Below are 26,169 nucleotides of genomic sequence, written 5' to 3' on the forward strand. Positions count from 1 at the left end.
TGAGCCTCTGGCAGGACTGAACATGGGTGGAAGGTGGCACACAGTTTGGTCTGTTTCAGCAGGGAAAAAAAAAAAGCCAGAGAACAAGTCCGACTGAGGCAGGGTCTGTGCCCCAGGGTGTAAACTTCGTAACAGGGAGACAGGATGGCTTTCAGGAGGCTTTTCTTCATTTTTGAGAGAGTCTCACTCTTGCCCAGGCTGGAGGGCAGTGGCGAGATCTCACTCACTGCAACCTCCTCCGCCTCCTGGGTTCAAGCGATTCTCCTTCCTCAGCCTCCTGAGTAGCTGGGATTACAGGTGCCCGCCTCCCAGATTACCGGCATGAACCACTGCTGCCCCACCTCCCAGATTACAGGCACGAACCACTGCGCCTGGCCTCGGGAGGCTCTAAACAACCAAATGCTCCATTATCAGCCCAGGGAGTACAGCCCACAGGAAGGCAGTTTCCAGGGAAGAGTCTCCCCCAATCTGTGGGCAGGCACTCACCCCTGGGGCCTCAGACAAGCAAGAGAGGGGATGAGATTCCTGTTCCTTGGACTGGAAGCTCGAGTGACCCCAGCTCCCCACACCTTGGGCGGTTGCCCACACAGCACACACAAGCAGGCTGTTTTCAGGAACTGGTATTTATTATCAAAGTCATATTCGATGTCAACAAGATGCCACAACTACAAAAAAAATTGCGCACATTGCAATCTCAATGCAAACAGTCAAATGGAACCCCAGTCATTAAAAAAGTAATTCAAATTACCCCAAAAAGCAACTGAATTTTTTAAACATCTTTATACATCCAGCCAACAAATTAAAATGGTTAACAAGAAAAAATACAAATTCAGAGGTCTCGTATCGATGTTTAAAAAAGGCAACTGCTTAAGCGTTTCTATCAATTCGAACGTCAATCTCTCGGCCACTCAGCTTCATGCCATTCATCATCCGGCAGGCTCTCTCGGCCACCTCTGGCGACTCGAACTTAACCACACCACACCCCTTGGACTTCCCGTTCTCCATCTTGATGTCGGCGTACAGCACGTGGCCTGGGACAGGGAAGGAAGAGACCACACTTGTCAGGCAAACCCAGAGCTCAGCCTGTCTGGGCTCCACTCAGTCCCAATTTTGTTAGATTTTGGTGGACAGAGTAAAAAATCCGTCTCAACAGCTTGCCCCCAAGAACCAGAGAGGCCCTGACACCTGGAGCACAAAGGCTCAGAATACAATGGTGGGAACCAGTGACTAGGCCCTTGGCCACACTGCCGTTCTTCTGCTAACAGAGCCTGCCCCTGCCCCATGAAAAGCCTTCCTCCTGGAGGATTCAGTGCACGCCTTTACGCTTCACAAAGTTCAAAGAGGGCGCTGAGTAAAGCCAGCTTTATAGGCAGAAAGTTGGCTATATATTTTACAAAGTTTTCATTTCTGATACGCCACCGCCCCTGGTCTACAAAGCCATCCGCAATCCAATGGACACGTCTGTACTGTCCAAATGAAAGCCAGCAGGTTTCACTTATTCATTTGAGCACCTGTTAAGCTTCCAGATATGTGTCAACTCTGCAGAAACAGGTCAGAACCCTAGAGGACAAAGGCTCTACTCCAGGAGTGCCAAAGGTGCTAGGGCCACAATGCCAGAGGCAGGAACTCTGCCTGAGAGGGCCCAGGGCAGGTAGGGTGGAGGGGTCCTCAGGGGAAAGTTCTGAGTGAATTAACACAGAAATTCACCGGAAAGACTTGCCAGTAATGGCTTACACAAGAGCACTGCGGGACACGTGCAGCACTTGCCACTCAGTTTCTGGGACAGGAGGGAGATGGGGGAGGATGGGACCAAATCTTCAAGAGGCTTGTGAGTCTGGACTTCCTCTTGAAGGTACAGGGCCCCTCCAGGCATTGCAAAAGTGGGGGTTGGGGGTGCTGTGATCCCACTGGCCTTTTCAGAATATCTAGCTACAACGTGGAAACTCAGGAGTGGGGAAAGAGGTAAAGAACGGGGCAAAGAGGCAGGTCGTGACTCAACGGCTTGCCCCAAGAACCATGGAGAAGCAGCAATGGTGGTGAAATCGGAGCCACTGCTGAAACAGGAAGCGGGAGGATAGTGCGGAAGCAGTCGCCCAGTCCTCTAGCTCAGGCCCCTCTAGCTAAAAAGAACAGAGGTGGTGCATGAGGTGTGGGGGCTCACCCTGGAGGGCAGGGAAGGAAGACAACTTGCTTTCAGCCACGGAGGGAGCCCTCCAGAAGAGTAGCACGATGTGCCAGGAAACGAGGAGACCTTAGCCTCATCCTCACAGAAGCTGCTGTGTGCCCAGAGCCTGCAGCGTCTCCCCATGGCACCTGCTGGGCTAGGTGTTCTCTCCGAGGCCCTGAACCAGCTGTGCTAAGGGGAAAGCGACCTCGTCTGGGATGTTTTTATTTAGCGTTGCCACCTAGAAGCCAGGTGACCTGAGAAGGAAGACTGACATCTGTGAAATGGGGACACTACTACCTTGTTTCAAAAGCCTCAAAAAGGAAGAAAAAAGGAAATTAGGATGAAATGAGAATACAGGTGAAAAACGTGTAACACATCACAGGACACTCAACAACCTGCCTGAGCACTGGCGTGGGCAGAACAATGGCAAGGCCATGGGTCCTGAGCCGATGGAGGGGGCTGGGAGGGAGGCTTTGCTGCTGACTTGGCTGCGTCACCAGCAAGCATGAGGGAGGCACCTAGAAAGCCGTTCCCAATACTTACCACACTCGTTGAATTTGTCCTTCAGCATCTTCCACGTGAAATCGAATGGGAGCTGAGGGGGAAGAAAAAAAGGGGGACTGATGTGTGATTAAACCAAATCCTAAGGCACACGTTGCAGCTGGCTCTGAGGGCTACACTAGATTTCTTACTATACCAAGAAGCTGGCTGCTCTTCAGACTGAGGCGATCAGCAGGGAACTAATAGGTCCACGTGGGACAAGGCTGTGAAGTGGCACAGCCAGCTCCCTGCCTGGGGCTCAGACTGTGGGAGCACCGTGCAGGATGGGACGCTCGGGCCTGTGGTGCGCAGCCCACAGTCACTAAATAGTGGCTAAGGGTGGCTGAGCTGGGGAAAATAATTCCATTGTGCAAGACACAGTGCCTCTTCAAGCCAAGCAATCAGAAACTGCAGTCTCTGAGCTCAGAGTCTGCTCCATATTCTAGCGCAGTGGAGAAGCCCAGGCTCTTCCAGAACCCACAGTTCTCACATTCCTTACTTGTCCCACTAGCACAAAACGTTTGGGACAGGAGCAAGGAGATGTGGTCCCCTTTGGAGGGCGCCACCTCTGACTTCATCCTGCTGCTCTTTGCCTCCCGTCCCCTCATGCTCACCACCACCAAGAAGTTCCCCAAGAGCCACTTACATTTCTCACAAATATCTGGCAGGCCTTCCTGGCCACCCCAGGAGCATGGCCTCCAGCTCCACCAAAGGAGCCTGCGAAGCTTCCTCCAAAGTTGCCACGCTCCATCTCGATGGCACGGTCAAAGCTGGCACCGCCACCGCCACCCATGGCCAAGCCCATGCGCTCAATGCCAGCGCCCAGGGCCGGGCCCATGGCGGGGCCCATGCGCTCAAGGCTGTTGGCGCCCATGCGCTCCAGGCCCATGCGCTCGAGGCTGTTGGCGCCCATGCGCTCCAGGCCCATCCGCTCCAGGTTGTTGGCGCCCATGCGCTCCAGGCCGGTGGCCATGCGATCCATCACGGGGCCCATGCGCTCCAGGCCAGCCCCCATACCTGCGGGCACCATGCGCTCCATGCTCAGGCCCATGCGCTCAATGGCAGGGCCCATGCGCTCCACGCCAGAGCCCATGCGCTCAATGGTCTGGCCCACACGGTCGATGGGAGCGGCCATGCGCTCAAGGCCGAAGCCCATGCCGGCACCCATGCGCTCCACGCCTGAGCCGATGCGCTCCATGGTCTGGCCCATGCGCTCGATGCTGGAGGCCATGTGGTCAAGGCCCAGGGGGCCCATGCGCTCAATGCCGGAGCCCATACGCTCCACAGAGCCCATGCGGTCCATGACCAGGCCCATGCGCTCGATCTCGGAGCCCACGCGATCCATGCCGTGGCCCAGGCCTGCGCCCATGCGCTCCATGCCGGCACCCCCGAGGCGGTCAATGCCAGGACCCATCCTCTCTATCCCAGGGACGCTTCCTCCACCTCCACCTGAAACAGGGACACAAAACACAGGTTGGTGTCAAGAACCTGAGTATGCGTGTGCACAACACGCCAGACCACTTCAGCTCATGGGCATGGATCGGGGTAAAGGCCCACCATCATTTACCGTTAAGACACCCCTCAAATGTTGACAACAGCTACAGCTGGGTGATGGACTCATGGGAGCCTCCCAGCATTCTCTCTGCTCTATGCCACAGGTGAGATTTCCATAACACAACTTCTAAAGAACACCCCTGTATGTGTGTCTGTGAGGTGCTAGTGTCTATGATAAGCTTTGTGAACCATGGATGTCAATTCTTGAGACCTCTGAGGTTTCTCCATCAGCAAACACTGAGAAATGCTCCAGGGGGAGGCAAGGACACCCCCTACTCAGAGGGCCACCCAGGGTAATGAACAGGAGTTACGTGGAGACAAGTCCAAGTCACTCCCACCTTCCCCCTCCCAGCCTGTCCCTCTAGGATGCTCTGCTGCTGGCCACTCTGGCTGCATTTCCTCAGCGCTTCCAGGGCACAGAGAAGGATTTTCGGCCACACCATCAAGCAGAGGTCAAAAAACACACCGAGAGATCCTCTGTGTACAAATGCACACAACTGGCCACTTCTGGGGACCTTATTATCAGGGAAACCAAATGATTTGCTGGCTTTGGAAAGAAGATGTTGATGGAACTGCACAGTGGGCTCTGGTAGCAGCTGGGGGTCAGCCAGCAGAACAAAGGGACCCCCCACCCGTGATGCTTGCAACTCTGGAAAGCAAGGGTCTGGCTCCATCAGCAAGGCCACCCCTTTCCACATGCTGAGCGTGGGGCTCCTCCCCGAAACCCCGTCGCTTGCCTCTGAGAGTGGCCATCAGCCCAGAGCCAGCCTGTGACTGACCCAAGCAGCCTAGTCAAAAATACCAATTCAAGAGGAAACTCGGCCGGGCGCGGTGGCTCAAGCCTGTAAATCCCAGCACTTTGGGAGGCCGAGACGGGCGGATCACAAGGTCAGGAGATCGAGACCATCCTGGCTAACACGGTGAAACCCCGTCTCTACTAAAAATACAAAAAACTAGCCGGGCGAGGTGGCGGGCGCCTGTAGTCCCAGCTACTCGGGAGGCTGAGGCAGGAGAATGGCGTAAACCTGGGAGGCGGAGTTTGCGGTGAGCTGAGATCCGGCCACTGCACTCCAGCCTGGGCGACAGAGCGAGACCCCGTCTCAACAACAACAAAAAAAAAAAAAAAAAAAAGGAAACTCAGCAGTTTCTCTAATTGGCTCTATAACTGACCACAGACAAGTCTCTCTGTTGCTCCGTGCTTGCTTCCTTAGCTGCACAGCAGCACACTGAGAGGCAAAAAGCAGGCCCAACTTTAAGAATGTGTGACTTTCAGAGGGGAGACGTCTCAGAACTTCCCCACAGTATAAGGAACCTAGCGAGAATGGGCACTTTGCCCAAAGGCATCAGAAATGAGGTGGGGCGGCTGGATGTGGTGGCTCATGCCTGTAATCCCAGCACTTTGGGAGGCTGAGGCGGGCGGAACAAGGTGAGGAGTTCGAGACCAGCCTGGCCAACATAGTGAAACCCAATCTCTACTAAAACTGCAAAAACTAGCTGGGCATGGTGGCGAGCGCCTGTAGTCCCAGCTAGTCAGAAGGCTGAGGCAGGAGAATCGCTTGAACCCGGGAGACGAAGGTTAGAGTGAGCTGAGATCGCGCCACTGCACTCTAGCATGGGCGACAGGGTAAGATTCCGTCTCAAAAAAAAAAAAAAAAAAAAAAAGAAAGAAAGAAATGAGGCAGGGCAACTCCCAATGCCAACAGAAGCAAAAGACTGGGAGGAAATGGTGCCGGTGCAGAGCTCCAGAGCCAGCCCAACACAGAAGTCAGGAGGTGAGATGCCAAGACACTCAGAGGGAAAATCAGGCTGAAAAAGTACATTTGGGCCGGGTGTAGCAGCTCACATCTGTCATCCCAGCACTCTGGAGGGGTGCAGTTCAACTGAGGCCAGGAATTTGAGATAAGCCTGGATAACATGTCAAAATGCCATCTCTACAAAAAATCAAAAAATCAGCCAAGCCAAGTGGCATGCGCCTGTAGTCCCAGCTACTTGGGAGGCTAAGGTGGGAGAATCGCTTAGGCCTGGGAAGTCAAGGCTGCAGTGAGCCGAGATTGCGCCACGGCACTCCAGCCTGGGCAACAGAGCGAGACTCTGTCTCCAAAAATACTCAAAAGGTACATTTTGTTCTCAGGATTCATAAAACTGTGTATGAAAGAAAGATTCAGAACAAAATGTTTCCAGCAGTCATCACTGGGCGATGGGGCTTCGGACCATACTTTCTTCATATTTTCCTATTGAGTACATGTATCTTTCCTGTTGAGTACATTACATGTTGGGTGGTGTACTTTCAGTCTTATCAAGTCTAAGGAAAAAATATTTACTTTTAGGAATTTGTAATGTGGAAAACAAAACCCCCAAATGAGAGGTACTCTAACAGTGAGGATGGCCGGCCTGTGCACAGCACACGCGGAAGCACTCTCACATGCATTTGCTCTCCATGGCATCCCTGAGGAATCCCCCATTTTACAAATGAGTGCTATGAGAAACAGAGAGGTTCTGTGACTTGCCAAAAGTCACACAGCTAGAAAGAGGCAGAGCTGCTCCCACCCCGGGCAGTCTGTGTCAGAGCCCGCACTTCTCACCACTAAGCTCTACAGTCCCCAGCGATAACGGCCTGTTCTAAAAAAACAAAACATCAAACTAAGCGGTTCCTACCTCCTCCCTGCTTTGCAATGATCTCTCCTCTCTTCAGTGCATTACTTAGGATTTCTAAGGAAATCAGGAAGAAAAAAAAATTAGCCAAATTTCTCTATGGCAATACAAATGTGCTCATTACAGATTCCAGAGTAGAAATACTACTAATAAAAATGACAAGAAAAAGAAAAAGGGAAAGGGGTTTGAGAAACACACGCACAGACAAGATCATTTTACAGAGAACTAGGAGAGTCCTTGATGCTGGGTCACGATGCCAAGACCCCACGTAGCTCCAGAGTCTGAGGCCCAGCGTGCGGGTTCACCTGCGAATGCGCCCACCAGAGATAGGAGCCAGCGCATTCATGAACTGAGAGCCAGAGCAAGAAGGGGGCCATCGGGTCTTGCTCAGCGGCAGTTTTCTAAAGTTGGTCCAGGTTCTCAGGACTGAGGCTTCCTTGCCTCACCTGAGCTGGAAACTAAGCCCCCACCCCCAACCCAGCCAACTTCTTTTTTAGAAGACCGCCCAGCAGCACCCACTTGGAGCCCACATTTATCCACCCAGAGGCACCTCTCGTTATCATAGAGCAAATTAAAGCTGCAGCTCCACGGACAGCCTCAATGCTAACGAATGAGCTCTGCGTGGAAATCCTTAAACATGCCAGCACTGCCTGAAATGAGCTGGGTGTGCTGTGACTAGGCAACAGATAAGGTTTCAGGAAAACACCTAAACGCACCTCCCGCCAAGTGTCCCAAACACAGTGCTGCTGCTCACTTGCCCACGGCTCACCCACACCTCCTTAAGGTTTGTCTGATGCTATCATAGCATTACCTTTCCAAGCTTCTGGTCCGTCTTTTGCTATGTAGAAGACACTTGTACCCACCCACTCTGGTCTCAAAGTATATGCTCAGCAACTTGGACATGAGCCACGAGGCACATTTCACTTTATGACCATGGCCACAAAGCCATTAAAACCTGTCCCCCCGCCGTGCAGTGGCTGATGCCTGTAATCCCAGCACTTTGGGAGGCCAAAGCGGGTGGTTCACCTGAGGTCAGGATCAGCCTGGCCAACATGGTGAAACCCTGTCTCTACTAAAAATACAAAAATTAGCCGGGCATCATGGCGGGTGCCTGTAATCCCAGCTATTCAGGAGGCTGAGGTGGGAGAATTGCTCGAACCCCTGTGGTGGAGGTTGCATGAGCTGAAATCGCGCCACTGCACTCCAGCCTGGGCAACAGAGTGAGACTCTGTCTCAAAGAAAAAAACAACAACAAAAAAAAACCAAACAACAGAAAAAGCGCCTGTCCCCCACACAGCTGCTTCTTATATCCCAACTAACTGCCGTGGGACGAGGCAGGAAAGTTCACCAAAAGACACAGACTTCAGTCTACCAGCAGGTACAGCTCATTCTCCCGGGATGCCTGTGATCCTGCCCAGACTGCCTAAGCCGAGGCTGGCTTTACAGCACCTAGACCAAGCTTGTCCAACACGTCTTACTTTGCTGTTGTTCTGTTTTGGGCTTTTTGGCAGCCTGAAACCATGGTTTTTAAGTTTCTGTCTCTAGTGATAAGTGGAAAAGAGGAATGAGGAAGGGACTTTACTGACCCAAACAGAAACCAACTGAGAAACCATGACTATATTCTCCCATGCACATCCCTGACCTAGATCAAGCTTTCAACTAACACACCTGCAAGACACCTGCAAAAGCTTTCAACTAATATGCCACTGATTTGAAGAGAACGGTGGAATTCTTCCATCGGCATTCACAGGCCTCCCTGCACTGACCACAGCTGCAGCCCGTTCTGCCCATGCTCCTCCCCTGCCTCACACAGACCTGCCCCTTCAACCTCTGCACCCGATGCCTCCAGCCGCTCTATCTGCGTACACCTGCGGCCTGTGCCAAGCCTGCTCGGCCCCCTAGCAGAGCCAGTGCTCTGAGCAGTAGCAGCTAGAGCAGCGTCTGGCAACCCATGTCTCCACCAGCGTCCTCACTAGGCCACCTGGATGCACAGACCTCTGGCGCTGCCCCAAGCCACCCTTAGTATCGCCTCAGCTGCACCTCATCCTTGAAGGTCAAAGACCACAGACCCATCCACATTTTTTGAAGCAAAAAGCCCATCCTCTAATACAGAAGTGCGTGTGCACGGTGAGAAGTATGTCTGCACAGAAAGACTTCTCTGCTGACAACAGCAGTGGCTGCATCTACATAATGGGGTTTGGGTCACAACCTTCTCATGTTTTACAAGGTTATTCTTTTTTTGAGACAGGGTCTCACTCTCAACCCAAGCTCCCAAGCTGGAATGCAGTGGTGTGATCATGCTTCACTGCAGTCTTGACCTCCTGGGCTCAAGTCATCCTCCCACCTCAGTTTCCCAGGCAACTAGGACAGGTGTGCGGCACCATGCCCGGCTAATTTTGTTTATTTTTTGTAGAAAGGAGGTCTCACTATGTTGCCCTGGCTGGTCTTGAACTCCTGAGCTCAAGTGATCCTCCTGCCTCAGCCTCCCAATGTGTTGGGATAACAGGGGTGAACCACTACACCCAGCCTTACAATGTCTTTTAAAACAAAGGTCCTAGCTTCTGTGGGGAAAGGCCCACCACAGTGGTCACTTGCTTGAGAAGGCCTTTCATGATTCCTACCGCTGGCCACTTCTTTCCTTGTGTGTTCATCTCATGCAGGCTGAAATGGGGATCACGCTTTTCATGCTGCGAGGTCCTTGAAGAATCTCTCCCTCCCATGCTGAGAGGGCCTTGAAGAATCTAACTATTAATCTCACTCCTTAGAAATGTCAGGTGCGATGCAATGAACACCTTGAGTCCCTATCTTTCAATAAAATAAGCAACTCCGTTAGAGATGTGGCAGTAGGAGCACATTATGAATTAACAAGGACTGCTGCCAATGGTGGGTTTAACATTCCCAGTCTGAATTAACCCAAGTGACCTCATGTCAGCATGCTCCTCATGGGTGCTATCTGCTGGACAGCAGAGCCCAGGAGTCGGTGGCGGGGGCAGGAGGGCAGGGCAACAGAACCCTGCAGCCCTGCAGTGGCATCCTCATGGAGCTCTGCTGATCTCCTTCCATCCTGCCACCTGTCTGCAAGAAGGCAGCACCCCACTCCAGGCGAGCATGCCACAGGCTGGCATCAGCATGTTGGCAAGGGCCTCACAACTCATCTTGCTGGCTGTCAGCAGGGCCCCAGAGCTCAGGGAGCACTGTGAACTCCAATTTACACCCACAAAGGGTAGCATTTTTACTGTCAAATACTGCCTCACAACAGTCAGTTTTTGACATTTAACAATCTTTTTTTTTTTTTTTCAACATTAATCTCAAAGTACTGGGATTACAGGCGTGAGCCACCGTGCTTGGCCGACATTTAACGATTTTTTGATTTACATTTTTATAGCCACTCTATCAAGATTTGACTCATGCTGAGTGTGGGCCCTGGGAACCTGCATGACCAGCAGTCTGATGGGAGCACACATGACCATAATGGCTACACTCTAGTCATGAACTAACATTTCATTAAACCCAAACATCTGCTTCAATTCTTCCTCCAGTGTGATGTAGTTTCCTTGCAGTACCCAAGGGCTCTAGAGCTCATCCCACCCAAACCGAAGAACGCCAATCAAGTGGGAGGGAGTCTCTGTTCTCAGCTGTAGAGGGTACGGGGAGCACTCCGAGTGCCATATCTCAGAACATCTAAGAACAGTCTAGGAACACACACACTCCATTTGTGGTCCTCCAGAGAATCGGCACTTGGAATCCTTTGCCACTGCCTACCCCAGGCTCTGAATCCTGATTGCGAGATTACACCTGCCAGTTCACCACCGACTGTGTCACACAGCTCAGCACAGCTCCCAGGCCAACCCATCCTGGTTTCCATCTACTTCTAAACTGCATCACTCTGCTCCTCACAGCAACAACTCAAATTCCCTTTTTAATGACTAATCTGTTCTTTAAAGAGAGAGAGAGATGCAGTTTCGCCATGTTGCCTAGGCTGATCTTGAACTCCTGAGCTCAAGCAATCCTCTTACCCTGACCTCCCAAAGTGTTGGGATTACAGGCGTAAGCCAGCACACCCAGACTAATCTGCTCTGAGTAACATTTTACCAAGCCAGATTTCTGAAACTTTTTTTAAAAATTAAAAATTCCGGCTGGGCGCGGTGGTTCACGCCTGTAATCCCAACACTTTGGGAGGCCGAGGCGGGCGGATCATGAGGTCAGGAGATCGAGACCATCCTGGTTAACAGGATGAAACCCTGTCTCTACTAAAAATACAAAAAATTAGCCGGGCGTGGTGGCGGGGGCCTGCAGTCCCAGCTACTTGGGAGGCTGAGGCAGGAGAATGGCGTGAACCCGAGTGGCGGAGCTTGCACTGAGCCGAGATAATGCCACTGCACTCCAGCCTGGGGGACAGAGCGAGACTCCGTCTCAAAAAAACACACAACAAAACAAAAAAAATAAATAAATAAAATCCCAAGCACACACAAGTTACAGGCAAGCTTGAATGTACGCTGGAAACACAGACCTTTGTTGCTTTATTACTAATGGTGACGACTTTCCTACATCCTTTTACCAGCTTCTAGAACAAGGCACCCATGAAGAGAGCAACACATATCTTGCCCCACTGCTCCCTGTGCACTGGAAGAAGGGCCTGATCACCAGGGACAGCCGCCTTTCAAGCCTGACAGTGATGTCTGTCCTTGTACCATTTTCACATTCTCTGTTATGACAGACCCGCAAAGGAAGGTTTATACCCAAATTTCTAATGACTTCCCATTCCAAGAAAGTTTCTGTGTAAACAAGCAGCAGCTTTCCTGTGGTGAAGGAGAAGGTCAAAGAGTCACCAACACATAGAGGATTTCAAAAAGGAAGATTTCCAATTTATCATGCACACTCTGTAGCCCTGCTGGTGCCCTGGGCCAAGTGCTGTGCTGGAGGCACTTCTAAAAGGCAAGATTCCCACATGATGAAGTGCCAGGCTCTGGAGCCAGACAGCCTGGGTCACATGCAGGCACCACCGTTTACCAGTCACGTGGCTTAGGCATGTCACTCTCTGTGCCTCTGTTTCGGATGAAACGGGGATAGCAGTATGTACATATCATGTGGTTCTCACAAGGAATAAATGCAATACTACATGGTTATTATATTATCATTATACTTCTGTTAAAAAGTTGGGGGTGGGGGCCGAGCATGCTGGCTCACGCCTATAATCCCACCACTTTGGGAGGCTGAGGCGGGCGGATCACCTGAAGTCAGGAGTTCGAGGCCAGCCTGGCCAACATGGTGAAACTCCATCTCTACTAAACATATAAAAATTAGCCAGGCGTGGTGGCATACACCTGTAACCCCAGCTACTCAGGAGGCTGGGGCAGGAGAATCACTTGAACCTGGGAGGTGGAGCTCGCAGTGTGAGCCAAGATCGTACCATTGCACTCTAGTCTGGGCAACAGAGTGAGACCCTGTCTCATTAAAAAAAAAAAAAAAAAGAAAAGTTGGTGGAGGATTTGAATTACACTAAACCAGAATTTGCATAATGCAAATGCTAAATTAAAAGAGCCTATGGACAAGGCTCTTTTTTTATTAACGCCTCTATGGACAACTTGCAGCTGGGGCAGATGACCAAGAACTACCCCCCTTCCAGCGCTCCCAGACACAGACAAACTTGATCACAAACTTTAAAGAATCCCTCATACTCAAGAGACCATAATCACAAATATGTACATTTTTTAACACTGCACTCGAAAATTACTGCAGAGCTTGGGAACACAGGACATCTGAAAGACGAGCGACCAAGTGAAGTAAGTCGACTATTATGTCTAGTTCTTGAAATATTTAAGGCAATTCAAAAGACATTTGATTCGGTTGAAAAGCAGAAATGAGAAATCACTTATTCAGTGGGTCTGTAGCCTAAAAGTCACCTGAGAGGCAACAGCCGACAAAGGGTGGGTGAAAGCAGGAAGAAAACACGATGCTTACCATTTATCCTGCCCATGTTCATCCCAGATCCAAATCGACCCATGTTTTCCATACCACCACCAAAGGGCCCCTCCATTCCTGCAAGAGATGTTCACATTTCAGCATCATCCAACAAGACTGCTTAGACTGAGCAGGGAAAGAAAAATTCTATCACGTTTCAACTGGGGTATCTTCTGCCAAGAACTTATCTATCAAGTTTAAGGGCTTCTGAAAAACAAAAAAATGCTAGCACCCTTGTTTAAAAATCACCACCTTCAAAAAGCTGGTCTGATCCAACCCCCTCAATGAACAGACAAGCAAAAAGAGGCACAGAGATGGAGTGGTCTGCCCAAGGTCACAGAGCTAGTTAGTAAGACAGCCAGAACCAAAAGCCAAGACACCCGCTGGAAGGATGGACAGGCAGGAGGAAGTCATTTCTAGACTCAAACTGAAACCAAAGAGAATTTCATGCAGGGTTTAAACAAGAAAGAAAAGAGGAAAGAGAGAAAACCATGCCTAAAAGTGATTATGCTTGTACTTCATTTTAAATTTCTTACCTCCCATCTTATTTATTCCAAATCCTATGCCTTCCATTCCCATTCCTTAAAAAGAAAAAATCAATGCAAACTAAAATTATGTCAAAGCAGTAAATAACATTTGAACTTAAAAAGTATAATTCCAAACCAGCAAAAGAACTCAAAAGAAAATCCCTGATGACAAGTATATTTTATATATTTTAATTAGCAAGAAAAAAAGCCCCTACCATTTCAACTGTCAAACATCATATAGCTAAATTTTTTCTCTGTTTTAGACACAGTATTGCTCTGTCACCCAGGCTGGAATGCAATGGCACAATCTTGGCTCACTGCAACCTCCACCTCCCGGGTTCAAGCAATTCTTCTGCCTCAGCCTCCCAACTAGCTGAGATTACAAGCGCCTGCCACCACGCCTGGCTAATTTTTTTCTGAGGGATCTACACAGTTTAATGACCCAGTTGGGCAGGGTTTTTTTTTTTTTTTTTTTTTTTTTGAGACGGGGTCTCCTTCTGTCACTGAGGCTGGAATGCAGTGGCATGGTCACAGCTCCCTGCAGCCTCATGTGATCCTCTTGCCTAAGCCTCCCAAGTAGCTGGAACTACAGGTGTACGCCACCACACCTGGCTAATTTTTTTTATATTTTGTAGAGGTGGGGTCTCACTATGCTGCCTAGACTAGTCTCAAACTCTTGGCCTCCAAATTGCTGGGATTACAGGCGTGAGCCACCACACCACACCACACCCACACACAGGCCTCAAGTTAGGCAGTATTAAACATGAAATAGAATTGTAAGACACATTCTACGGAACATAAACTTTTTAGAAAATTTTAGGGAACAGAAATAGATTTTTAAAAAGTCCCTGTTAAAGGTAAAATTTTCAAAATAAAAACCAGTTCCTAAAAACACCAAGACTTCCTCCCCAACCCCCAGTCTTTCTGTTTAGATGTCAGACATGGGGTGTGTGTGTTTTGGGTCGGGGGAAACGTTAGAGCCATTTGAAGTCGTGGCCCAGAACTGAAGTCAGCCCCAGGGTGACTCTGGAAGAGTCTAGCGACATGCAACACTGACAATGGTGGGATAGAGGGGCTTCCATATTCCAATTTCAAAGGATTCTAACAAAGACCAAAGTCTGAGGTCATTAAAATGAAATATTCCTTAATAGAATCAAACTACATCATTATACAGAAATGAAAATGCTAAACAGCAAAGCCTGAGTTTATTCTACGCATTGAAGCTTTCATGCAGTTGCTTTTTTTTTTTTTTTTTTTTTTTTTTTTTTGAGACAGAGTCTCGCTCTGTTGCCAGGCTGAACTGCAGTCATGTCATCTCAGCTCACTGCAATCTCCACCTCCTGGGTTCAAGTGATTCTCCTGCCTCAGCCTCCCGAGTAGCTGGGATTACAGGCGCAAGCCACCACGCCCGGCTAATTTTTGTATTTTTAGTAGAGATGGAGTTTTGCCATGTGGGCCAAGCTGGGCTCAAATTCCTGACCTCGGGTGATCTGCCCACCTCGGCCTCCCAAAGTGCTGGGATCCCTGTCTTCTTAAAGACAACACTGTCCACCATGTTTCCTGTGACGGCCACATTGTCACAGAGTGAGGCCCTCTCCACCGTTTTTTTTTTCTTGAGATGGAGTCTCGCTCTATCACCCAGGCTGGAGTGCAGTGGCCGGATCTCAGCTCACTGCAAGCTCCGCCTCCCGGGTTTACGCCATTCTCCTGCCTCAGCCTCCCAAGTAGCTGGGACTACAGGCGTCCGCCACCTCGCCCGGCTAGTTTTTTTTTTTTTTTTTTTTTTTTTTTTTTGTATTTTTTAGTAGAGACGGGGTTTCACCAGGTTAGCCAGGATGGTCTCGATCTCCTGACCTCGTGATCCACCCGCCTCGGCCTCCCAAAGTGCTGGGATTACAGGCTTGAGCCACCGCGCCCGGCCATCCACCGTTTTTTTTTTGAGACAGAGTCTCACTCTGTCACCTAGGCTGGAGTGCAGTGGCGCGATTTCGGCTCACTGCACCCTCCACCTCCTGGGTTCAAGCAATTCTCCGGCCTCAGCCTCTCGAGTAGCTGGGATTACAAGCGTATGCCATCACACCCAGCTAATTTTTGTATTTGTAGTAGATGGGGTTTCACCATGTTGGCCAGGATGGTCTCAAATCCTGACCTTGTGATCTGCCTACCTCGGCCTCCCAAAATGCTGGGATTACAGGCATGAGCCAGTGTTAGATTGGAAGTTAGATTTCCCCTTTTTTGCGTCTATCAATGCCCCTAGCTCTCTAGCAGCAGCTGTGCAAACACCAGGAGGGCCCAAGGGGGACTTGGTAAGACACTTTTCAGGGCACTGCAGCAGTGCTATGGTCCTGTGGTCAGGAGACCTGCAGCCTGTCACTAACTGACAGTGTGACCTTGAGCAAGAGCAACTCTCTGGCTTGCCTCCTCTTATCAAATGGCACAACTATTTCAGTTTAGAAGGTTGTCGTGAGGTTACAATGAAAAAGCGTAATGACTTTATAAAAGGATTCAATTTGATAAAAATACAAAATACTGCCTTTATTAAAAATGAGGCAGAGATGAATAAGGAGGGAATTTTGTCCCTGTTAACTATTCCATTTAAACTACTCAAAGTCCAGTTGCCCCAATAATTAATAATTTTCACTTCCCCAAAACCCCAAGCAAGGGGCACTGTCATTCTCACCTGCGGGACCTAGGTTTCCCATTCCAATGCCTTTATTCAGGTGATTGGCATCAATGGGTTGCCCTCCTGGTCCTAACCCCATGCCAATACCACCAAGGCCATCTGGAAAGAAAAGAGAAAGTTTAGATTTCCCCTATTTAGCAAACCTTGACCCTCAAAGGAAAAGAGTCTTTGTTTAGTGAGTTGCAGCTATCCACTCCAGCCTACCCACCCCCACCCACCAGTGACCCCAGGGCCCAATGCAAAATTCAACATCAGCACATTTGGTAACAGAACCTTGTTCTGGCGTTTGGGATGTGTATACAACAAAGGTGGCTGAAAACCAACACAGGGGAAAGTTAACAACCCCCACACTAAGGTTCTTGAGAGCCTATTTGTTTCACTAACCCATGGACTGAGAACTGATCAAAAAAGATGACTCAAGACATCAGGTAGCAAGCAGCACAAATGTGCCCAATCCCTAGTAGCCCAAAGGACGTTTCTCATGAAAAAACACGTTACAAACCAGCCAATCAACATCCTGGATGTACGCTACTCTCTGAATCTGGGTGGTTTTAGTAACAATGAACCTAATGTATGTATTCAAAGAACCTATCTTCCTTCTCCCAAAGTTTCCTAACCCACAACTGGATACCTAGCCCACACTCAACTCCATGCCCTACCAACACAAACAGGGACACAGAAATACAGGCTGGTCTCTGGAAACAGCCAAAAGAGCTGACACTTGCAATATCTGGGGTAACCACCATCTGAGGCTTAAACTACAACCAGGTAAGGTTTCAAAAATTATAACAAGGCCAGGCGCGATGGCTCACGCCTGAAATCCCAGCACTTTGGGAGGCCAAGGCAGGTGGATCACCTGAGGTCAGGAGTTCGAGACCATCCTGGCCAACATGGCAAAACCCCATCTCTACTAAAAATACAAAAATTAGCCTGGCGTGGTGGCGCACACCTATAATCGCAGCTACTCGGGAAGCTGACAGGAGAATCACTAGAACCCAGGAAATGGAGGTTGCAGCGAGCCAAGACCACGCCATCAGAGCGAGACTGGGTGACAGAGCGAGACTCCATCAAAAAGAAAGAAAGAAAAAGAAAAAGAAGGAAGGAAAGACAGAAAACAAAATTCATTTAAAAAGTAAATAAGGCCGGGCGCGGTGGCTCAAGCCTGTAATCCCAGCACTTTGGGAGGCCGAGATGGGCGGATCACGAGGTCAGGAGATCGAGACCATCCTGGCTAACACGGTGAAACCTCGTCTCTACTAAAAATACAAAAAAAACCTAGCCGGGCGAGGTGGCGGGCGCCTGTAGTCCCAGCTACTCCGGAGGCTAAGGCAGGAGAATGGCATAAACCCAGGAGGCGGAGCTTGCAGTGAGCTGAGATCCGGCCACTGCACTCCAGCCCGGGCGACAGAGCAAGACTCCGTCTCAAAAAAAATAAAAATAAAAAGTAAATAAAACCTGCCACCACTTCCCAGGCTTTAATGTGATTAACATTCCATCTTTAATTGCATAGCAACAGCAGCAAGAGATCACCGAGGTTACTTACTTCCCAAAGCACTGAAGGCTTTGAAGTCAAGCCTCTGAAATGGCTGGGAGACCAAGAGCCATGGATAACGGGCTCCCTGGAGCAGTGTGCTCCACCTCCTGATGCAAAACAACAGTCAACAAGAGCCACTACCACGGTCCAGGGTGACCACTGCTCAGGTGAGCACACATTTTTATTTGGGAAATGAGTATGTTATGTCCAGGAAATGTAATCCTTCTCTAACTAATGTTGACTTTCAACAGATGAGCCTTCTCATGAAGCCACAGATTTCCCTTCAAGATACATCTGTCATGCTGCCTTAATGCTACGCTGCAAAGGTGCTCTGGCCTGGGCTCCCATCCAACTCAAGTGAGTGAGTAGGGCCCTCAGCTTGAGCTGCTGCTCCAGACCAGGCCCCCTCAACCCACCTGGTGGAGGTCCCCGCAGCACAGCACACACAGGCCTCTCAACCTCACCCATCTTCCTTCTCCAGGAGGGCTTTACCTGTGCCAGTGACTCCCTGAATTGTCCCACTGCTGTCTGCACTCAGGTTCTGGGTTCCCGTCTCCGGCTTACGTAGGACTCTGCACTATTAATTGCCACTTCTACCTACGTGGTGGCCCATCAACTAGCCTTCCCTGTCACAAGACAGATTTTCACCTGGGTGTGACAAATAGCCGATCCCTTTCCCCTCTGCATAGAAATTATTTGTTCAAGACACTTCACATACCATAAAACTCACTCAAAGTGTTCAGTGGTTTTTAGTATATTCAGAGATATGCAACTATCCCTACCATTTAATTCCAGAACATTTTCATCACTCAAAAAAGAAATCCAACCTTATTAGCAGTCCCGTCCCCACTTACTCCTTCCTGGCCAGAGGCAACCACTAATCTACTTTCTGCCTTTATGCATTTATCTATGTGGAGCATTTCCTGTAGATGAAATCAAGGTTCATCCACACCACAGCATGTGTCTATCATCCTGCTGCAAACAACTGTGTACGAATTTCTGTGTAGATGTCTAGTGTGCACTGCTAGCCCACATGGGACTAACCAATATCTTCTGAATTAGAGTGCAGCCTGGTTTTCATTCTCTTCACAGGTTCTGATTCTTCCTTCCCCAGGACACTTTCAAAATGCCTAACCACATCCTCTACATTGTGGTATTACAATCCTAGGATTACCACAAGGTAATCCTAACAATATCCTCAAGTTGTGAATCTCTGCTCATTTCTCGCCCTGAAAAACCTATAGAAAAGAATTGGCCAAGAGAACTGAGGGCTAACCTGGCACAGCTTCAAGTGAAACTTTATGGCAATTTTCTGTTTCTTAGTATAACTCAAATTCAAACTCTCAGCCCTAATCACTGAAACACTTACGGGGAAGTTGTTGTGGACGCTCAGGAGGGAAGAAATCTCCTTTTGGTAAGGCCCTCTCATCCTGAAAGAGAAAGAAAACAAATAAATCTCAGTATCCAGTGCAGCAGTGTTTGCCACAGCAGAAGACTGAAATGGCCCCCCATCAAGAGAGGACTGGCTAAACACATGATCCATGCCATGGAGTAATATGCAAGGGTGGAAAGGCATGTGGAGCGTGCTTCCTATTTTATGTCAAGGTGAAGGATCAAAAGACACATGGATATTATCATGGGGGATAATGGGGACCTGGGCAAGAAGTCCAAGTAGGACTCACACTATCTTCACGCTATCTTTTCATGCTTTTTGACTTTTGAGTCACATGAATCTATCATCTATTCAAAAAACTTAACTACTCTATTTACAGTAATGAAAAAATTGCTTTATAGTTTCTTTTATCTTTTTCCTGAATTTGAGCCTGGACTAGATTGCCCCCAGCATGTTCCAGTCATGCCTATAGTAATTATCATCTTTGGCACAGCCACAGCAGAGCAAACATTTATTAAGACTGAAATGCTCCAACAGACCTTTAAGAGCTGTCTGAATCAATGACTTATGTTCACAAAAGATTTGATGCTAACCAAACATTATACTGTAATACTCTGAAAAACTGGAACCCCACATACATAACCATTCTTTGAAACAGATCACTTGCTCAACCAGGATACTCAAGTGACTACCTGAATGTGCCATGAACAGTCAACTGTGCAAAAGGAAAAATATCTCATGCAGTCAAGAGTTGCCATGAGCAAAATTTTTTTTTTTTTTTTTTGGAGACTGAATCTCACTCTGTTGCCCAGGCTAGAGTGCAATGGGACGATCTTGGCTCACTGCAACCTCCTCCTCCCAGATTCAAGTGATTCTCCTGCCTCAGCCTCCCAAGTAGCTGGGAGTACAGGTGCGTACCACCATGCCCAGCTAATTTTTGTATTTTCAGTAGAGATGGAGTTCCACCATGTTGGTCAGGCTGGTCTCCTGACCTCATGATCCGCCTGCCTCAGCCTCCCAAAGTGCTGGGATTACAGGCGTGAACCACCACGCCCGACCAGCAAAATGTTATTTCTCTCACAAATTCACTCAACATACTGCACCTTATTTAAACTTAGACTAATCCATAAATATTTTATAGTGGCTATGTGTACATTCTTATTAATTCCATGTTTTTGCTAGCCTTGAGTATATCACACAGAAAGATCCTACTGACTTACCATCTTGACGTGCATTGGTCTATCAAATAGCAGCTGGCCATTGAACATAGCTGGTATTACAATTAAGGCTATTTCTTGCAATTCTAAAAATGTGCACAAGAGAAATACAAAAAGAAAGAAAGAAAGAAAAATACTCCAACTGCTACCAATTCCTCTAAGTGATGAATTTATGAGCAATTTCAATTCTTCATTATACTTTCAACAATAAACATAAAAGGAACAATAAATAAAGCCAGCGGGGAGGACAAGACAACTTCCGCTTACTCCTCAGGTGTGAAGCTTCACTTGTAACCTTACAATTTCACCAAACCATCCTCTTAAGCAGTGGCATCAAGGTTCTCTGAATGTGGCCAATGGGCCAGGCATCTACCACTATCCAAACTGAAGGACCATGTTTTCTGGGTAAGACATGCCAAGACGGTCTTGTCTGAGTTGCATGTATGTGCTCCTGTGGGGTACTCTCCATGGGATTAAAACTCTAGGCTAAGCTTAGGGTCATGGATAAGTGTCCTCTTCCAAAATGATGTCTACTCATTGGAGAGAGTGAGTAATCCTATAAGGATGTATTACACATGAAATAACAACCCAGTTTCTCTCTAGTGGTGCATTCTTTGGGCTTCCTCCTTCAAACCTAGACTCTTCTGAAAACAGTAGAAAGACCACTCATGGGCATATGCCCATGTTCTTCTAACCATCCCCTCTATCCACACTGTATTGAATCAACTCTACCCCCAAAGAACCGTTTTTTTTGTTTTTTTTTTTTTTTGAGACTGAGTCTCACTCTATCACCCAGGCTGGTGGTGTGCAGTGGCGCGATCTCGGCTCACTGCAACCTCCACCTCCCGGGTTCAAGCAATTCTTGTGCCTCAGCCTCCTGAGTAGCTAGGATTACAGGCATCCACCACTGCGCCCAGCTAATTTTTGTATTTTTAGTAGAGGCAGGGTTTCACCATGTTGGCCAGGCTGGTCTCGAACTCCTGAGCTCAAGTGATCTGCCTGCCTCGGTCTCCCAAAGTGCTGGGATTACAGGTTTGAGCCACCATGCCCAGTCCGGCCCAGAGAACCTTTTAATTCCACAGTAATGCATTCTCCCTAGTCACATAAAAAACATTAATACACAGTCACCTCTTCCTCACACAAACCTACGTTACTAACACAGCAATTTAGGTCGAATTGTTCACAAGTTGAATTCCTGCAGAAGGATACATATAGCTTGCACAGCTTCAATGGACTGTTCAAAAGTAACAGTGCCTATTCCACGACTTTTTCCATCTTTATCTTCAAGAATGTCTGCTCGGACCACCACACCAGCCATACTAAATACTTCCTTCAGTTTCTTCCAGCCAACTTTATAATCCAGCTAATCGAGAGAGAACGGGGTAAAAACCTCAATGTAAACGTCTTAAGAAACACATTTTTACGACGTGAATGAGACATGATTTGGTTGGAAAAAGTATTAGGAAATAATGTCACAAAAACTAATCAACTGCAATGGAAATTTTAAAATAGGATTATAAAGCCTGGCCTTCACTGTAAATAAACTGTACTTAAATATATGGTTTCTTTTCTCAGAAACTTAAGTCACCTCATACTTCAAATTAATACTCATTTTCTGCACATTTTTAAAAAATTGTTTCCCAGATAAGCTTTACCACACCCCACCCCACCCAACCTACTTTCTTCTAAAAATATCTCCCCTTGCAATGGTGGAGGTATCATTCACCCCAGACACAATAAGAAGAAGGTGTCAGTGCACTTCTGCTCGTACACTCTTACTCTGCACCAGAACTGCACAAAATAAACCAACGGAGAATACAGACTCGGTTACTGCTTGTGGAAACACCTGCAAAACTCAGGAATCACAGCCCCAGTGAGACCATGGTCAAGCTTGTGACTTAGGAATGCAGACAAAGTCTACCTATATGGCTGATTTTTAAAGAAATCAAGAACACAACCCTTCTTTATATTTTTCTTCTCAAATGTCAGAATTACTTTTATAACATATTGACAAGGTCATTTCATAAAGTTCTGATTTTCTAGTTTAGACGATGGTTCTGTTTACTTACATTTGCTACAAATACTGTGCTTCCAAGTCTTCCAGCCTGTAATGCATGGATAATCTCATTTGGGATGTTGGGATTATTTAGGATACTGGGTGGGATAGTAATCATTCCTGGGCCACCTGGTCCCATACCCATCCCACCAGTCGTAGCCATCACCTTTTGCATTGCTCTCCTGGCATGTTCACCATCAGGATCCTAAAACAAGCACAAACGGTGTTACGTTTAACTGACCCAGTGACAATGCAAACCATGCTTGCACAGTAAATGATATTCTCAAGACTTAGAAACTGAAAAGTTGTTTGGAAAGCATCTCTCAAATCTATTAACAAGAAAGTCAAATGAACTCAACTACCAGCTTAGAAGAGTCCAGCTAAAGGAACAGGAAAGGAAGAAAAGGCACGAAATACAGCACTAAAACCATAGCTCTCAACTGAACTAAGTAAAAAAGAAAAGCAGGGTAGGGAAGGAAACATGATTAGCTGATATATGTAGAACCACCAGACTGAAATTAGAGCTTCGTGGGCTTGGTATAGCTGAATCTTACTAATTCATCAGTGGGGTTTTGTAATTTCTGCAAACCCCGTCAATGGCTTCCAGAAGTTTGAGAAACAGTTCTAGACCACACAAGCGCCCCCATCCTTCAAGTCCTTCAGGTGTTGCAGGCATGTGTGTGAGGGCTGCACAGTGAAACAACATCTGAGAAGGTCTGTGAAGCTCTGTACTGACTCTCTTCTTCAACTCTCTGTCCTGTCATTTACCACCATCAGCACTAAAAGAAACACCATAACACGTGAGAGACCTTAGACCCTACGACGCTTCACTCTGAATCTACTCATCTTCCTCCCCAAGAGGTGAAAAGAAATCAAGAGGGATGTATTTTTTTGAGATGGGGCTTTGCTCTTGTTGCCCAGGCTGGAGTTCAATGGCACAATCTCAGCTCACTGCAACCTCCGCCTCCTGGGTTCCAGCGATTCTCCTGCCTCAGCCTCCCAAGTAGATGGATTACAGGCACCCACCACCACGCCCACCTAATTTTTTGTATTTTTAGTAGAGACGGTGTTTCACCATGCTGGTCAGACTGGTCTAGAACTCATGACCTCAGATGATCCACCCAGCTCGGTCTCCCAAAGTGCTGGGGATTACAGGCGTGAGCCACTGCGCCCGGCCAAGAGGAATTTTATCAACAAAAAACCTTCTTCCTCGAGGAATATATTTGATTCAGATGAGATATGAAAGCAGGTTTGAGGAATAACAAACTCACTTTATTTTTTATTTTTTAGATAGGGTCTCACTCTGTCACCCAGGCTGGAGTGCAATGGTGTGATTTCAGCTCACTGCAACCTCCATATCCTGGGCTCAAACGATCCTGCCTCAGCCTCCCAAGTAGCTAGGACTACAGGCATGCACCACCATGCCTGGCGAATTTTTGTATCTTTTGTAGAGATGAGGTTTCACCATGTTGCCCAGGCTGGAAAAAACTCACTTTAAAAAAAAGAAACAAGACGGGCCAACAAGAAGGTTCAGACGGAGTAAAACTTAATGGCACAAACCCACAGGCTCACAGTTTAAGAGTCCCGGAGACAACAAGGCCTCAGACAAATCACAGATGTTAGAAGGTGGTCAGCAGCCACCCAGGATCTGCTTGGCCACCACCCCAAAGTCCTTGCAGAGAATGGCTGCTGTAGGCTGTGACCGACACCCTTCATTAGAAACAACAGGCTGGCACTTGCTTTGTAAAAAAATGCCGTCTGGGACCATGACTGTCTTTCCCTGTTCCAAAGTGGGATCACTCAACAATTACACACAGTATTCACAGTGTTAAGCAAGAGCTTACTTCTTTGACTTTCAGTGGTCTTCCACTCAGACTATGCTTGTTTAGGACTTCCGCAGCTTTTTTCATGCTCTCTTCCATCTTGAATTCAACAACACTATAGAGTCAAAAGGAAACGAGTCGAGTGAAACCAGTCCTACAAGTTAGAAGGCTCAAATACCAATAAGTAACTAGACGATACTTACGCACATCCCTTTGGAGGAAGCCAGAGACCAGTCAGAAGAGCAAGGAAGGGGAAAAAGAAAAGAAAAAATAGTAAATACCAATGACAGTTACAAACCAATTAAAAATATGATTTATGTCACAAAGTCTTTTAAAATGAACTCTTCTAAGGGGAAGCTGACAGAAGTGCCTCGCCTTCCTTGTTAAAAGCTGGGCTCCTTAGTATCTCCTTCTCCTACGCATTACCAGCATTGCACTAGAGCTGCTGACGTTTAATAAGCAGACCTAAATTCAGGGTCTCCAAGAAATCACACCAACTTTAGATCTGCTTTCCTCTGTACTCAATCGAGTCCTTACCATATTCCTCCTAAATCCATCCCTTCCGTAAGTTAAGCTCAACCTTTTGATTATTCTAAGCCATTCTATTGCACGACAGAAAATAGTTTATGTTCTCTTTAAACGAGGCCAATTTTGAACATTCAGGTTTTTAATATTTGGTTTACAATTTACTGGCACAAAGGCAACTTTTCGGAATCTTTGGTTCACACAACTTTCAAATTCAGCAAACAACCAAGAGTAACATTTTCTAGACAAGAACACACGTTTTACATTAATTATACCACCGCTAAAATTCCATGCATAATTCACACACAGCCAATTCCTCTGTTAACAAAGAGACAATGCTGCTATTGGTCCCCAGTTATCCAAATTGGGCATCCAAACAGAATACCAAAAAGCTCTTTGGCCAGCCATTTGGAAAAGCGGGACTCCCGTTTGCAAATCCCCTCCCACCCCACTCAAATGTTTGGCAAAATCAAACATAGCTACTGTAACATGAGCACTCACTGCCTTCCTGATTTCATTCGATTCCACGCCACCATACAGTTACATTTTTCATGTAGTAAATCCACAGAAGAAATTCTCTCAGACACTTACCCTTGACTTTCCTTCAGCGTCCATTAAGAGCTCCACGTATGTTACCTCACCAACTACAAATCAGTTTCCAGACGACACATAAACCAAGGGAGAAAAGCCAAGAAAACAATGGGAATTTAGAACAATCATCAGCAACCTTGTATGGAGCCTCTGCCTTATAAGAAAGCCCAGAAACACTCCATATTCTCTAAACCACCGAACTAGGCATTACAGGTGTGCAGTAAAAGTAGGTGAAAATACGTTAACAATATGTCCTTGATTTTCCTCCCACCACAAACAAGCTATTCCACAGATTTCCGTATCAATTTCCCTGTCTGGAAGACTCATTCATGACTAGAGGCAATCCAAATCTACAGGAAAGAAGTCTGCGTGATTTACTTTTCTGGGGAAGGGAGGAAGTTTTACACATACACTCTCATTGGTGGCAAGTAGGTGAAATGCATACAAATTGCGATGCCATCGGGCTGAGCTCACATGCTATAAATACAAGGACGCACGTATGCGAAAGCATAAGCTCACAGGCACACACGGACGCAGGGCCAGCTTCACGGGTGAGCAACCCGTGCAATCGTACAGAGCTCTGCACTCGGGCGCCCTGAGCTTGGTTCAATGCTGTTATTGCTGCTATGACATTCTTAGTTTTTTTTAACAAGAGGGCCCTTGTTTTTGTTTTGTGTTGGGCCCCACAAATTTTATAGCTGGTCCTGCACACAGCACTAGGCTCCACATCTGTAGAGGCAGAATGTCTGAATATAATAAGATCACAAAACCAGAGCAGCATCTGGATTCTCTTCAGTGAATTAGGCCAGGCTTCATTCTTGCTGCTTTCTAAACCTCCCCATTAAAGGACACAAATAAATTCAAATTTAGAGCTCAGATTTTGTATTTAAACAGTTAAATAGACTCACATGATTCTAATCTACACAAAAGGGAAAACAAAGCATTT

At 47.6% G+C, this 26,169-nt stretch overlaps 1 protein-coding gene across 10 annotated transcripts in view; it reads right to left on the reverse strand.

Annotated features, from left to right (window-relative positions):
- Window positions 1-607: 607 nt before the first annotated feature.
- HNRNPM (heterogeneous nuclear ribonucleoprotein M) overlaps window positions 608-26,169 on the reverse strand; it is a 43,906-nt gene continuing 18,344 nt past the window's right edge. The window contains exons 3-17 of one of the 10 annotated variants that reach the window (XM_010388835.2): window positions 25,224-25,276; window positions 24,311-24,318; window positions 24,129-24,222; window positions 22,451-22,489; window positions 22,298-22,333; window positions 21,438-21,591; window positions 20,232-20,281; window positions 18,988-19,048; window positions 16,082-16,183; window positions 13,411-13,455; window positions 12,875-12,952; window positions 6,917-6,970; window positions 3,354-4,156; window positions 2,711-2,762; window positions 608-1,031 (exon numbers count right to left, since the gene is read on the reverse strand). In XM_010388835.2, the coding sequence (XP_010387137.2) occupies window positions 868-1,031; window positions 2,711-2,762; window positions 3,354-4,156; window positions 6,917-6,970; window positions 12,875-12,952; window positions 13,411-13,455; window positions 16,082-16,183; window positions 18,988-19,048; window positions 20,232-20,281; window positions 21,438-21,591; window positions 22,298-22,333; window positions 22,451-22,489; window positions 24,129-24,222; window positions 24,311-24,318; window positions 25,224-25,276 (1,793 nt within the window). In that variant the 3' untranslated portion in view covers window positions 608-867. Of the gene's footprint in view, window positions 1,032-2,710; window positions 2,763-3,353; window positions 4,157-6,916; window positions 6,971-12,874; window positions 12,953-13,410; window positions 13,456-16,081; window positions 16,184-18,987; window positions 19,049-20,231; window positions 20,282-21,437; window positions 21,592-22,297; window positions 22,490-24,128; window positions 24,223-24,310; window positions 24,319-25,223; window positions 25,277-26,169 lie in introns of all 10 variants that reach the window. The other 9 variants (XM_010388836.2, XM_010388837.2, XM_010388831.2 and 6 more) reach the window with 9 other exon arrangements.

Source organism: Rhinopithecus roxellana, chromosome 8 (assembly GCF_007565055.1).
Source record: "Rhinopithecus roxellana isolate Shanxi Qingling chromosome 8, ASM756505v1, whole genome shotgun sequence".
Lineage (NCBI taxonomy): Eukaryota > Metazoa > Chordata > Mammalia > Primates > Cercopithecidae > Rhinopithecus > Rhinopithecus roxellana.